The 16,108-nt window shown below is 41.8% G+C and overlaps 1 protein-coding gene across 1 annotated transcript in view; it reads left to right on the top strand.

Moving 5' to 3' along the window:
- The window catches only part of MNS1 (meiosis specific nuclear structural 1), a 54,184-nt gene that overhangs the window by 4,242 nt on the left and 33,834 nt on the right, over positions 1-16,108 (top strand). The window contains exons 2-4 of the mRNA XM_073618780.1: positions 1,841-2,056; positions 10,562-10,689; positions 11,872-11,974. Of these exons, the coding sequence (XP_073474881.1) occupies positions 1,841-2,056; positions 10,562-10,689; positions 11,872-11,974 (447 nt within the window). The remainder of the gene's footprint in view (positions 1-1,840; positions 2,057-10,561; positions 10,690-11,871; positions 11,975-16,108) is intronic.

Genomic DNA, 16,108 nt, shown 5'->3' with positions numbered 1-16,108 from the left:
CCAACAGGTTTGCACACATCTCAGGAGGGATTTTGTCCCACTCCTCTTTACAGATCCTCTCCAAGTCTTTAAGGTTTTGAGGCTGACTAACTCGTAAATTCAGCTCCCTCCACATATTTTCAATGGGATTAAGGTCTGGAGACTGGCTAGGCCACTCCAGGACCTTAATGTGCTTCTTCTTGAGCCACTCCTTTGTTGCCTTGGCTGTGTGTTTTGGGTCATTGTCATGCTGGAATACCCTTCCATGACCCATTTTCAATGCCCTGGCTGAGGGAAGGAGGTTCTCACCCAAGATATGATGGTACATGGCCGTGTCCATTGTCCCTTTTGATGCTGTGAAGTTGTCCTTTCCCCTTAGCAGTGTTTCCACCTCCATGTTTGACGGTGGGGATGGTGTTCTTGGGGTCATAGGCAGCATTCCTCCTCCTCCAAAAACGGCGAGTTGAGGCCAAAGAACTTCATTTTGGTCTCATCTGATCATAACAGTTTCACCCAGTTCTTCTCTGAATCATTCAGATGATCATTAGCAAACTTCAGACGGGCCTGTACTTGTGCTTTCTGGGGCAGAGGGACCTTGCGGGCGCTGCAGGATTTCAGTCCTTCACAGTGTAGTGTGTTACCAATTGTTTTCTTGGTGACTATGGTCCCCGCTGCCTTAAGATTATTGACAAGATTCTTCCATGTAGTTGTGGGCTGATTCCCCACTTTTCTCATGATCATCTCCATGAGGTGAGACCTTGCATGGAGCCCCAGACCGAGGGAGATTGACAGTTATTGTGTTTCTTCCATTTGCGAATAATCGCACCAACTGTTGTCACCCTCTCACCAAGCTGCTTGGCGATGGTCTTACAGCCCATTCCAGCCTTGTGTAGGTCTACAATCTTGTCCCTGACATCCTTGAACAGTTCTCTGGTCTTGGTCATGGTGGAGAGATTGGAATCTGATTGATTGCTTCTGTGGACAGGTAAAAAGCTACGATTAGGAGCACTCCCCTTTTAAGAGAGTGCTCCCAATCTCAGCTTGTTACCTTTATAGAAGACACCTGGGAGCCAGAAATCTTGATGATTGATAGGGGATAAAATACATATTTCACTTATTAAAATGCAAACTTTTTTTAAATGCGTTTTTCTGGATATTTTTGCTATTCTGTCTCTCACTTTTAAAATAAGCCTACCATAAAAATTATAGACTGATCATTTCTTTGTCAGTGGACAAATATACAAAATCAGCAGGGGATCAAATACTTTTTTCCCCTTACTGTATATGTAAAAATCTGTTTTTTTTTAATCGTGGCAATACATCACATGTGTTGTTTGAACATTGTTTACATATGTGGGCGTGATCTACTTATGCCCACTGTGCATGAGCTCGGGGGGCTTTAAAATGTTATTTATTTTATTACATTTATTTTATTTTAACACTTTCCCTTTCCAATTTTTTTTTTTTTTTTTTTGCACATATTTTTTCCTATGACAAGGAATGTAAACATCCCTTGTGCTAGAAAAAAACAGTGGTAGGTCCTTCCTATGTAGAGATCTCTCCTCCACAATTTAAAGCATTAGATAACAACAAACCAAAACATTGATCTAGTGCTTAAAAAAAAAAAAAACCCAAAACAAATGGCCTTGTTTAAATTGGGCCGGAAATCAAAAGTGATGTTGCGACATCGCTTTGGTCCTCCTAGGCCATAGAGATGAGCCATCTTTCCTCAGCTCATCTCTGTTACCAGCCTCCCAGACCCGAAGTTAAGTAATAATAATTCTTTGGTGTGGTTTACACTTTATCTCCTCTTTAGCATATTCATGGTGAATTTCAGTGCATTTTTTGTCTTTTTGATTAGGTTTCAAAGAGAGGAATGACATACAGTCAAAGGGAAAAGCAGATAGCTGAAGCTCAACGTCAGGAATTTATCCGGGAAGACCAGATAAAAAGACTGAACCAAGAGCAGCAGCTGGAAGCATCTCTAAAAAGTGAGGAGCGTGTGGAGAAGAAGCGTTATCTTAGAAGACTGCAAGATGAAGAACAGGAGAGACAAATGGAAGATGCCATTCAGCATGTAAGAAATCTGCTGACCTTTAATTTAATAGTCAGATAAACATGTGGCTTAGGGTTGGTATTTGATGGAGTTCTGATTCTTTTTCCTTACGTTTAGTAATATCTGAAAAGTGTTAGTGTTTTAGTTTTTGTGACCTAAAGCGGAGCTCCACCCAAAAGAGGAAGTTCCGCTGTAAAGGACTCGTTCCCTGCTCCTCCTGAACAATTGGCACTTTTGAGGAGCGGTGGGGGGGGGAGCGCATAACCGCTTCCCCTTTCGTTCCGACTGCCATGGCACTCAGAAGCGGAAGTTCTCCTCCCATCCCCCCCCCCCCCCCCAGTCTTCTGTGACACTGACAGGTCCCAGACGACTGCATCCACCATTTACGATGTGCAGTCGCGACTCGCGCATGCGCAGTGGGCACCTGGCTCTGAAGCCCCAAGCTGTCACAGCCGGATGCCCATAGTGAAGATGCCAGGGGCCGAAGACAGCAGGTGGGACCGACTGGGGTGAGCACACCACTGGATTGTGGGACAGGTGAGTGGCTGTTTTTTAAAAGTCAGCAGCTACAGTTTTTGTAGCTGCCGACTTTTTTATTTTTTCCACAGGTGACTGGAACTCTGCTTTAAGCCGGCCATAGACTGTTCGAATCTCAGCCAATTCAGCAGGAACCGGGCAAGATTCTAACCATGTATGGGCAGGCTGAATGTACCCAAGTTGATTGATTAACTTGGGTACAACCAGCCTGCTGAATTTAACATGCAATTATTGCTAGCAGCTGTTATAGCAGCTAGCAATAATCCCTGTGTTCTCCTAGTGGGGACGGCTTCCCAGCACCATCTGTGTTGATGGGTGAATCGAGCAAATTTCTTTCCCGTGGTTACAGGACAGAAATTTGCTCTGTCTATGGCAGGCCTTAAATTGATTTTAAACCATTTCGTTTTTAACAACTTTCGGCAGCTGATTTATTCACTTACTGAGTATGGAGCTTCTTTAGGAGTCTTTCACATTAATGGACTGTTCGGATCTGCCTGTCAGCTTTTCAGGCGGACCCAATCGGACTATCCATTGATCTCTATAGAGGGGCGGTTGTCATCTGATCCAATCCTATCTTCTAAAAAACAGAGAGCTGTTGATCCATTCCTCATCCATCTGGCAGATTGGATGACAGTCGGATGGAAACGGTCAGGCAGTCTGTCTCCATCTGACAGCCCATAGAAGACAGCGGGCTGTGTCCGTGTCTGCTCTGCATCAGCGGAGTGGACATGGACCTGTCATCTGTCTGCTCAGCAGAGACATCTCCTGCTGAGTGGACGGATCCGCTGGCAGACTCCCCTAGTGTGAAAGGGGTCTAATCCTTTAATCCTTGCCTATGTTTCTGTGTAAACTGGTGCCATGAACCCTGCCCAAGGTTTCCTATTTAAGACTTTATGCACACAACTGAATGCCAGTTCCCCTGGCAGAAAAGGGAACCGCTCATATAGAGCATTTTTGTACACATGTTTAGGTGCGTTAAAGAGTGTTTAGTGTTTTTTTCTGACAAAGGTCCAATCAAAAACCCAAACCAGAAGGGTTTTTTTCCTGCCTCTGAACGCAGAGCTTAAAATATGCCTCTAAATGTCCTAATGTGCATGGACACATAGGATAACATTGAGCTGCTTCTACAGACAAAACTCCCGTAGAAGCAGCGATTTGTAAGCCAGTGTGCATGGACCTTTAGGGTGGCACCTTTCTCTTGCTGTGTCCTGTGGAACCACAATTGCATGCAGGGACTAGAGCTATGACTCCCTACACTCATTATGTGCATCTATGGAAATACACAGCCCTTAGTCTAGAGTGACAAGTCATTCCTCTGATCCTCCCCATCCCTTCTCCTAGCTAACAGACTTAATACAGACTGCACTGTCCACTGTTAACACTTTCTTGTGAAGATAGGAAGTTCAGGAAAGCAGCACTGAGAACAGGAGCATTGAAAGTTGTAATTGCAAGTTTTGGGGTACATCTTTTAAGAGTAATATACTGGGTAATGTTTATTTCATTGTGCTCAATGTGTTCACTAAAACAACTGTTGAATATCACTTTAATCAAAAAGAACATTGTAAGCAAAAGACCTTGGATAGATTTTAATGACAACCCATTTCCAACCAAACTTTTTGTTTCAATGTGTTTTATTAGAAAGATTATGAGTACAGTTGGCCATTGTATACAGTGATTTCATTAGCATACACAGTAGTAGTAGTAGTGATTTAAATTGGGTCCTTCACACCAGTGAATACCCTTATTACTATCTAACAGGCTCAGCGTCCGGGTGCAGCTGTAAAGCAGAAAGTAATTCAAACCAGGGTGGTTTGAAGCAGTCAGTTTTTAAACTAGAACTCTTCTGGTAATGTTTACTGAAATTTACCTGGAAAATATATAGAAGCAGTAGGGCCTCTTGCACATGTTTACTGTTGTTTATATGTGGGATCTTATTGATCCTAAGTAAAATGTTCTGTAAAGATGCATGCATATACATGCTTACAGTTCTTCTTCACCCTCTTCTAGTTGCCAGTGTTGCAATATATATGAGTATACAAGAGTATGTGTGTAAGTTACTGCAAAATTTCCTTTTTTTATTTAACGACTCTGTACTCATTGCTGTATTACTGATCTTTATGCAGCTGTGTGCATTGTCCCATAGACGGCAATGCATCTGTGTTCAGATCACTAAAAAAAAATGGCGTTTTTTTACTCCTGTGTGCAAAATGCCTTATAGTTCACCAAGGTACCTAGTGCTAGAATTACAAAGATCACAATTGTAAGGGTCAGAAAATTGCTATAACCACCTCATTCCATCTAAGTAGTAATATAAAACATATACAGTTTAGTGCAATCATATAGGTTAATGGGTAGATTCTTCAAGTAAGTACAACTTGAGAGATAGCAGTGGGGGATAAGGCAGTGGTGGAATCTATTGTTGAACTTAATGTAGATATGTGAAAACATAGAAAACATAGAATGGGAAAAAATAGGGAAAGAGAAAAGAAAGTTGGGAGAGAGTATAGAGTATCAATTGGGGTGGGAATGGTTAGGAAACAGATTCAGCACACTAGTGGATGAAGTATTATCATATTTATCGGCGTATAACATGCACTTTTGCCCCCTTAAAATAGAGGGAAAATTGTGTATGCTTGTTATACGCTGGTATAGGCTGCTACCGAGGGGAAGGAGGGGACGAATGCTGAAATAGAGTCAGATCTCCTGTGTACTCGGCTCGGCTCGCAGTCACGCTCAGTCCCTCCCCCTGGACATCTCCTAGCATTGACGACCCGGCATTGGACCGGCATTATGTCCATCATAGGATCTGGGCCGAGCCGAGTACACAGGAGATCTGGCTCTATTTCAGCAGCGCTCGTCCCCTCTTTCCTCTCAGTGGCAGCCTATATTTCAGATGGACACAGATCAAGCTGCAGTGAGGAGCAATGTTGCAGGTGGGCACTAATTAGACTGCAGATGGGCACAGATCAGGCTGCACTGAAGCTGCAGATGGGCACTAATCAGGCTGCATTGATGCTCACTGACCATTATTTTGCTTCAAAGTGGTTTATTTTTTTATTTTTAAATTTTTTTCCTGAAACTTCCCTCTTAAATTGGGGTGCATGTTATACGCTGACGCGTGTTATACGACGATAAATACGGTATATTTGAAGGAGTTGGTAATCAAAATTAGGGGTTATGAAATGGTTCACCAAGGAAACCCATTTGTCAAATTTTGGCATTTTCATCCTTTAGAGTTTGTATTGCCATCTGTGACCTTGTCAAGATGATTTTCCCTTACTTTGTGTCAGGACATTTTTAGAAATGTGAAAAATTGTTAGAATTTCAAATTTTATTTTTTTTAAGCTGTCTGCTGTATGACACAAGTCAGGAAGTGATTGGCAATCTCTCCAATGGCATCACAGGCAGAATTAAACTTTTTAGCACTGATTCTATACAGTATATAATATACCAGCACTAAGAGTTAGCCAGGATCTGTTACAGTGCCAGCGGTAAGCATGCTAAAAGAGTGAGCAGAGGTTACTTGCCTCAGTGTGCTAATCAAGACAGCGATATTGAAGATTAAATTAGTCAATATAGAGCAGTGCCTTCAGCCTTCCAGCCTGCTAATTAGCATAAAGTCATTTAATATAAACTACACTGGCTTGATTACTTTCCTGAGTGTGTTTACTCTTTGTAGAGATTTTTTACCACAATAAAGTCAGAATACATGCTATTGGACTATACTGAAAGACAATCAGGTCCGCCCAATCAGACCCTCCCCTCGGACTCTTCTGCCCCTCCCCTCGGACTCTTCTGCCCCTCCCCTCGGACTCTTCTGCAGCAGAATACGAGTCTCGAGTCTATGATAACAGTTAAGCTGATAACAGCTTGACTTAATCACCTGATACCTGATGTGGCGAATATATCTTTGAATAGGATCTAACACCAAAATCTAACACAAGAAACTATGAAATACACATACAGTTACCTTCAGAATTAAGAGGAAAAATTTGCTACATAGTTATTTAATTATACTCTACCAATAAAGATTTGTGATGGGTTATGGAACCACACATGGGAATCCGCAAGGCCGCTTGTTGAGTGAACTGTAGAGCAGGTTCGGAGGGCTTTTAAGGAGATTGATCTACAAAGCCTTAGATCGAGAGAGCGCTTTTGTTGGAAGACTCAGTGATTGAGATGATGGTCCATTAGGTAGAAAGTGATGAAGTTGTAGTGTGATCTGATGATGATGTTCCCCCTTCCTCTCTGAACTTACCTTTTTATTTCGAAAATCTAATCCTTATCTAAGGACTAATCTTGAGGGTGTAGTTCAGATTATTTACTCACATTTGATTGGAAGGCACTTCTATAAATTAAGCCAATGTTTGTTTAGGAGTTGACTGTACCTGCTTACCAGATGGGGCTCTAAGACTAGGAATCCCTATTTTAGGTCTTCTGGAAATAAAATTGGATGTTCAACTTAACCCTATCTGGGACATTATTAGTTTTATCCTGGGTTAATCTAAATAGTTTTTTTTTTTTTTTAATCCAGAAAAAATTCTTTATTGAAAATTGACAGCATACAATCCAGAGATTCATAAGCCTTACAATTACAACGAGGTATATCACCCCCAGTTCCCTGAGAGCCAAGCCACAAACATGCAAAATAATAGAACATGCCATTCTCCCCCACACACCCCCCAATCAAGATACCCTACATGGTTTCCAATACATCTGCATTTAAATGTATGCTCTGTCAGATTATTAAGGCGTGGAGTCTCTCAGCCCGCATTAAGTCTCAGGAGTCTATCCATGACCAGGTCCTCCGGGGCCAATCCCGAAGTTCCCAGCCACGGCTCCCACAATTTTTCGAATTTGGCGGCACAACCCCTATGCTGGTATATGATGTTCTCCATCCTTAGCGTGTTGCCCACTGCTGTAATCCACTCCTTAACCGTAGGGGGCGACTCAGACTTCCAATGTATCATAATCAGTTTACGGGCCATGAAAAGGGTCCGTGTAAGGGCTTCTCTAATATGTGTCTCCCATTCTAATTCGTCTAGTAAGTTCAGAATACACTGTCTAGGGTCCAAAGGAATCTGCACCCCAAACACTGCAGACAGAACCTCTATCACCCCCTTCCAATACACATGGAGTTTGGGACAGCGCCAAAGCATATGTATCAACTCACCATGGTCCCTTTTGCATCTAGTACACAGCGGGGTGGGCGTCAGTCCCATAGCATGGAGTCTATGGGGCGTGTAATATACTCTCAGAAGTGTGTATAGTTGAGTCAACCTTTGCGTCACATTTAGGGAACAAATAGCCACTGATTGTAGGGCTTCCTCCCACTGATTGTCATCCAGGGGCCCTATGTCTGTTTCCCACTTTCTTTTGACCGTAAGGGGGTGTTTGGAAAGATATTGAGTAGATAATGTGCCGTAGCACTGGGAGATAAATCCCTTGGAGACCTCCGCAATTTTAAGTTGGGAAAGAATGGGATTAGGGTCCATATGCCACTCAGTGGTCCTAGATTGGGCTATAAATGCATGTCTGAGTTGCATATAGTAGAACTTCATATGTTGAGGTAGCCCGTATTTCTCTCTCAAAGTTTCGAAGGACAACAGTTTCCCATTACTTATAACTTGAGCCAGGTAGAAGATACCATGTCCCTTCCACTTGTCCGTGTGCTGCGATTTAGCCAGCTCCGGGTAGGCCCCATTAGCCCAAATCGGGCTAAACTCATTGAAACCCGTGGCCCCCTGCAAATAGCTGACTTTGTTCCATACTTTTTGTATTAGACTGTATGTGGGGAAGGTTTTTTGAGGTTTACCAAAGGCCAATGCCTCAAGAGCAGTCGGGACTGATCGCCCACCCACTGCATGGAGCATAATAGCCTCGGAAGCACTAGGGGATCTGTCACCCACGACTCCCTCCATGGCCATAGTACTTATCAAGTGTTGCATCTGGGACGCCAGATAATACAGCCATGGATTCGGGAGAGCAAGGCCACCTTCGTCTTTAGGGCGCTAATCTAAATAGTTTATTCTCATCAGTTCCCGTTGTGAATAATATTATTTGTGATATTCATTTTTAATGTACCTTTATTTAAGGCTGGGTTCACGCTACCACACGAAGCTGCTTACAGCAGGGGTCCGGTGCGTGCTGATTCACCGTCCAATATCAGTCTGAATTTTTAGATGAATTCGGACCTGAAACGGGCCATAAGACACGCAGGACTCCTGTGCAATTTGCACCGGAGCTGCCCCGGAGATGTGTGAACCGGCTCCATAGAGAGCCGGGCACACTCTCCTGACATGTGAATTCGATGCAGGGAAACCCGCATCCAATTCGCAATAGTGTGAACCCAGCCTCAATCTTGTGATATTTGTTAAAGATGTGTGATTTATCCAGAAATCCTTTTTTTTTTTTTTTTTTTTAGCTATTAATTATTAATCCAAAATGGAGATCTTGATAAATATTACATCTTCATTTTCTATCTCACTTCTGAATTCATTTTATGAAAACACACTTATTTCTTATCTTAGGTATTTTGATAATTCGCATACATGGTACAATATTTCTTGTCATCATTGATTCCTTTAGATAGTAGGATGTCATATACGCTATAGTTATTATTTTCCAATGGTGCCCCTAAGATCTATACTGTTTTGCCTCATAAAATATTGAAAAACCTTTCATTTTCCTTTGTGGAAAGATTCCAAAAGGTTGTACTTCATTAAAGATTTCTTGTGTATCCTTCTCCATGTTTCTTGCTAGCTTAGCTAAATGGAGTCAGACTTGTCTTTCTCAATTTGTTGGAATTTCTCAATGTATAGACGATGCAAGAAGTTGACACTATGCAACACATGTGGTTACTGCCAGCTGAACCACAGACTTTGTATATTCCAAGTGATAAACTGATTGGTTTCTGTTTGGATAACCCATCCATACATTGCCAGAGACTTGTGTGTCTTTGACTTGGTTTTAAAAACTCAAGGTTTTTTACCTTCATGCATTCTATGCATGATGTTAAAAAAACCTTCCGTGTGCAGAAGCCCCCCTTATAATTACCTGAGCCCCATCTCGATCCTGTGATGTGCACCAGAACCTCGGCTCTCTGGGGACTCTCACTCCTCATTGGCTGAGGTCAATCACAGCCAGGGTGCCAATGAGGAGAGAGAGGAGGTGGGCCCAGCCACTTCTCTGTGTGTGAATGGACATGCAGAGCCGTGGCTCTAGAGGGAGCCTGCTTGGGTGCCCCCAGAGCAAGCTACTTACTCTGGAGCACTTGGCAGGAGGGAGGGGCCAGGAGTGCCAGCAGGGGATCCAAGAACAGGAGGATCTGGGCTGCTCTATGCAAAACCACTACACAGAGAAGGTGAGTATAACATGTCATGTGTTTTTTTTTTTTTTTTTTTTTTTTTTTTTTTTTAAATAACAAACATTAATATCACTTTAGGCTTTCTACATGTCTCAAACTTTAGTCTGTCAAGGCCTTTATTATGAGGTCAGTGAACACCTGTAATGCTGAGTTTATCTGATGTTCAGTCTGCCTATCTTATTAGTATTCCGTATTATTGATATTTTTATACCAGAAAAACCCTGACAGCTTTAATCTCCATTCAGCAAGCTAGGTGTGTGTTTTGACCAAGCTGATGCTGCAGTGGAGGTTTAGAATCTGGCTGTGATTTCTGTAAGGGATTCCTGGATCACAAAACCATTTTTTAAAATGCTAAAACGCTTATATTTGTATTTTAATATATGTCGATTTAGCTGATCGGTTGATCGACCTCTGTTCAGCTGCAGTGGTCAAACATGGACTGAAATTCAGTTTGTCCCTGCTGAACTTGTTGAATTTTGATGCATCTATGACCAGCTTAAGGCAAGCACAAAGAGCAGAAGTTTGTGTGCTAAACGCTGGGAGGTGGCCTGTGTCCACCACTACAGGTTTGGGGATATGGAATATAAAAGATCATTCATGATTTATTGCTTTTTTAAATATAGGCAGAGGAAACAAAAAGACTAAAGGAATTACAGTTGGAACAGGAAGAAAGAATGGCGACAGAACTGGCTAGGATCAAACAAGAAAAACTCAAAGATGAAAAGCTGAGGCAACAAATTCGAGAGAACAGGTAGTTTATTGAATTGAAGGCAAATAAATATATATATATATATTAGTACTTCTTTGTAAACTTGTGTTTTTTTTTTTTTTTCTTTGTTTAACAAGTTGAGGACACTAATGACATTTTTGTGGCATGTGTAGTATGTTCAACGTACACAGGATGCGTGTGGCACGTCCAGTCCTTTTTGCCCCTCTGCCGTGACCCCCCTGCCCCCAATTGCCAGCACTTTTTTCTCTGAAAATAATTAAATCCGAGAGTTGCTGTGTACATACAGTAGCTTTAGCTGCTGCAGATGTCAAAAAGAGGGCCACCTTTCTCAACACCCTTTGCTAAATAGAACGATACAAAGTAACATTGTTATATTTGTATCTAAGGGATGAACTTCCATCTGCTGACTGACCAAAAAAGTGTATAAAAAAAAAAAAAAATTGTCTTTTTAACCCCTTTTATTAAGCCATATTTAACCCTAACCAGCCCTAAGTAACTCATTCTTACCCTTCTCCTGTCAACTATTTTTCTGCTTTTTTCTTTTTTTTTTTTTTTTTACATTTTGTGTCACATTTTAACTTTACAATGCTTTGCACCATAATCATAATTTTATTCTCATTTTAAATAATACAAATTATAGAAAAATATGTATATGCAGTAACACATTTTTTTTCAAATGAAAAAAATGGTAAAAATAGAAAGAGAATGATATTTTTGTTTGTTTTAAAGTTTAGCTGCATTTTATGTCTAAGATTTGCATAAAACATTTTTGTTAGACAATATCACAAAAAAGCCTTGTTTTTCCTTTAGAAAAACATACATATTCATAAACCTGCTCCCACCCCTGTTTTAAGCCCTATTCTTACTACCCTGTAAAAGAAACATGTGTATACTTCTAGCCATATGATCGAATCCCAGCATCGGCTTCATTGTAGAGACAGCTGATAACAGATGCTCCATAGTAAGCCTATTGGTGTTGTCACCAGCCAGGCTCTGCAACCGTTGTCTGTGATCTCTCCTCTTTCCTGAAGCCAGCTACTGGGGGGGGGAATCATGTGACCGGACCAGAGTGCCCTCAGCATAGGTAAGGGCAGGTAGAATAGGCTTAGAATGAGGGTGGTAGCGCAGGTTTAAGTATAGTAGTTAGGATTTGACTGAACTTCTACTTTTAATTTGTTTATAATGACTGTACTGTTTTCCCAGCCTGGAGCTCCGAGAATTAGAGCAAAAGCTGAAGTCTGCCTATCTAACCAGAGAGCGGGCTGCACAAATAGCAGAAAAAGAGGTTGTTAAATATGAGAAAATGGTAAGTTTTTCTACTTTTGGTGAGAAGAACACCAATCTAATATTGGCCATTTAAAAGATATTACCCTTTTTTGGAGCTTTTTGCTAGTTATACCCATAAAAGTAATTTATTCGAAAGGTTATATATGGGAGCCCAGAGGTTGTATACAGTACATAAGAGCAGCACTGCTGCTTTAATGTTGAGCCCCAGACAGATACAGTGCCTTGAAAAAGTCACACCCCTTGAAATTTTCCACATTTTCTCATGTTACAACCAAAGACTTAAATGTATTTATTGGGATTTTATGTGATGAACCAACACAAAGTGGCTCATAATTGTGAAGTGGAAGGAAAACGATAAATGGTTTTAAATTGTTTTTTTTTTACAAATAAATATGTGAAAAATGTGGCGTGCATTCTTTATTCAGCACCCCTGAATCAATACTTTGTACAACCAACTTTCACTGCAATTACAGCTGCAAGTCTTTTTGGGTATGTCTCTACCAGCTATGCATGTCTAGAGTGACATTTTTGCCTAGTCTTCTTTGCAAAATAGCTCAAGCTCTGTCAGATTGGATGGAGAGCGTCTGTGAACAGCAATTTTCAAGCCTTGCCACAGATTTTGACTTGGATTTAGGTCTGGACTTTAACTGGGTCATTCTAACAAATGAATATGCTTTGATCTAAACCATTCCATTGTAGCTCTGGCTGTATGTTTAGGGTCGTTGTCCTGCTGAAAGGTGATGTGGAAGGTGAAGCCCTAGTCACAAGTCTTTTGCAGATTTTAACAGGTTTTCTTCTAAGATTGCCCTGTATTTGGCTCCATCCATCTTCCCATCAACTCTGACCAGCTTCCCTGTCCCTGCTAAAGAAAAGCATCTCCACAACATGATGTTGCCACCACCATGTTTCATGGTGGGGATGGTGTGTTCAGGGTGATGTGCAGTGTTAGTTTTCCGCTACACATAACATTTTGCTTTTAGGCCAAAAATTTCAATTTTGGTCTCATCTGACCAGAGGACCTTCTTGCACATGTGTGCTGTGTCCTCAACATGGCTTCTCACAAACTGCAAACGGGACATCTTATGGCTTTCTTTCAACAATGGCTTTCTTCTTGTCACTCTTCCATAAAGACCAGGTTTGTGGAGTGCACGACTAATAGTTGTCCTGTGGACAGATTCTCCCACCTGAGCTGTGGATCTCTGCAGCTCCTCCAGTGTTACCATGGAACTCTTGGCTGCTTCTCTGATTAATGCTCTCCTTGTTCAGCCTTTCATTTTAGGTAGACGGCCATGTCTTGGTAGGTTTGCAGTTCTGGCATACTCTTTTTCCATTTTTGGATGATGGATTGAACAGTGCTCTGTGAGATGTTCAAAGCTTGGGATATGTTTTATAACCTAACCCTGCATTAAACTTCTCCACAACTTTATCCCTGACCTGTCCGGTGTGTTCCTTGGCCTTCATGATGCTGTTTGTTCACTAAGGTTTTCTAACAAACATCTGAGGGCTTCACAGAAGAGCTGTATTTTTATACTGAGATTAAATTACACACAAGTGGATTCTATTTACTAATTAGGTGACTTCTGATGGCAGTTGGTTCCACTAGATTTTAGTTATGGGTATCGGAGTAAAGGGGGCTGAATACAAATGCATGCCACGCTTTTCAGATATTTTTTTTGTAAAAAAAAATTTGAAAACCATTTATCATTTTCCTTCCACTTCACAATTATGTGCCAATTTGTGTTGGTCTATCACATAAAATCCCAATAAAATATATTTACATTTTTGGTTGTAACATGACAAAATGTGGAAAAATTTCAAGGAGTATGAATACTTTTTCAAGGCACTGTATAAAGAAAAGGGGTACTTGCAAAAAGTTCTGCATTTTTATAGGGTTGGGATTGTTGGTAAGGTACTGTAAGTACAGTAAAGCACATTAGCGTGCCTGCTTATACATCCATACTTCTACTTTACATATAATTTCAACAAGTCCTGTTCACTTTAAAGATTATCCTTGTCTCCTGGTTTGTTAAGAAAAAAACACCGTAGTGAACACAACCAAACATTGTCCCACTTTATTAAATCCAAATAAAATCAAATTATTGATTAAATTATTAAATCAAAGAAAAATATTTTAGTACAGCAAGTAAAGATTAGAAGCAAGCAGTACATAGAAATGTATATACAGTATACCAATCATAGGTAACGTACTATGACAGAGTTTTAGACATATTCCTGGAGCCAGATATTCAATGTACTTTTAACATTTTCTCCTGGTAATTTTTAGCAGCTTATCAAAAGAAGGAAGTTTTTCCTTCTGGTGGTCCTGAATACTATATTTATCTGCTGACCCTTGCCATAATACAGAGCAGTCTGATCACCACCATAATCTGCCTTCAATGCTGAATGTCTCAGTGACAGTAGAAACTGCTGCTACCATTGAAAGAACCTAGCTAAATACAAACATAGAAATCAGATCAGCCACTGCCGAACCAATATAAAGCCTTTGTTAAGCACCTGCTGTACAAGGCCAACTCTTCCCACCTTTAGTGAGTGTGGTGTTGCATAGGCTTTCCTGTAACTGATTAATAACATGAACATATATGGTCCCACAACAGAACTGTAGATGGCAGTGTAAAAATACATGAAGCATATGTCAGTACATAATGAGCATTACATATTTCGTACATCTCTGTAAATATCACACCCCACATACCGGCAGAAACTGGCAGAGGTAACAAGCTGCAAGGGGTGGGAGCTGCCAGATACCATACCTCGTGGCTGGCAAGGAGTGAGAGCCAGGACCCGCGAGATAGCGAATAGCAGAGGGCAGGGTGCGCATTTGACGTGGCGCCTTAATTTGCGGCCTGGCAGGGAGTGAGAGCCGGGAGCCGCAAGTTAGTCAGCAGCAGGGGGCGGGGCATACACTCTACGTCATTGGTTGCTGGGACGCCTGCGGTCCCAGCAACCAATGACTGCTGAGCGGCAGAGATGTGGCACTACACTGGTGGCATAACGGTCCGGACCGTAGCGTCGCTCGGTCCATGTTCGGACCGTGGGCCGCCATTTAATAATGGCTGATCTAGGTGTTGCCATGCCTCTACCACCGAGAAAGAGTGGAAGTCCTTTCAGCAGCAGGAGAGGTAGTCTGATTCCTCTGCTAGATGATACTACAGGTCTTAGTCTTGTTTATGCCATGTACACACGAGCGGACTTTACGGCAGACCTTGTCCGGCAGACTTTTCGACGGACTTTCCGAATCAACGGACTTGCCTACACACGATCAACCAAAGTCTGATGGATTCGTACGTGATGACGTACGACCGGACTAAAACAAGGAAGTTGATAGCCAGTAGCCAATAGCTGCCCTAGCGTCGTTTTTTTGTCTGTCGGACTAGCATGCAGACGAGCGGACTTTTTGACTGGACTCGAGTCCGTCGGAAAGATTTGAAACATGTTTCATTTCTAGGTCCGTCGAACTTTTGGGGAAAAAAAGTCCGCTGGAGCCCACACATGATCGAATTGTCTGCCGGACTCCGGTCCGCCGGACCAAGTATGCCGTAAAGTCTGGTCGTGTGTACGCGGCATTACACCGACTCCCTTAGAGTGTAACTAAACCCATCGATTTAATGGTTTCCCAAAACATTTATATTCAAGGCATACTGTGAATGATAACTCTCACAAGTAATTCCCTCTGGTGGCAACCTGTCTATCTAGGTGAGGATGGTTCTCTGTGCCTTCTCTTTCTGGTCATTTTGGGCAGGTTTACCTGTCTAGCAGAGAGCCCAGCCTCACCCGGTTCAGGTTTGGGCCTGGTTCCTCAGGTGGCCCCTGGGCTACAGACAGTTCATAGCTATTTTTTTGGGATCCGTTAGTGGTTGTTGCTGTGTTGCCCGCCTCTCAGTTTGACTACTTTTCAGCTTCCCGACAGTATCTGAAATCCTGTGTCCTTCAATGGACTAAAAGAAAATGGAATTTATGCATTTGTTGTAAAATAATTTTCTTGGAGTCCATTGTGGGACACTGATCACACCCCTCTGTGTTTTATGTTCATGCTCTTGTCGCTAAAAACTGAGGCATGCAGGTGGGAGAATAGGTTATCCTGGGGCTGACCTTAGTTTGTTTTTTATTTGCCAGTATCCAATCCTGTAGTTGG

Source organism: Aquarana catesbeiana, linkage group LG03 (assembly GCF_042186555.1).
Source record: "Aquarana catesbeiana isolate 2022-GZ linkage group LG03, ASM4218655v1, whole genome shotgun sequence".
Classification (NCBI taxonomy): Eukaryota; Metazoa; Chordata; class Amphibia; order Anura; family Ranidae; genus Aquarana; species Aquarana catesbeiana.
The sequence above is the reverse complement of the archived record's forward strand: the minus strand, read 5'-3'. Positions and strand labels throughout refer to the sequence as shown.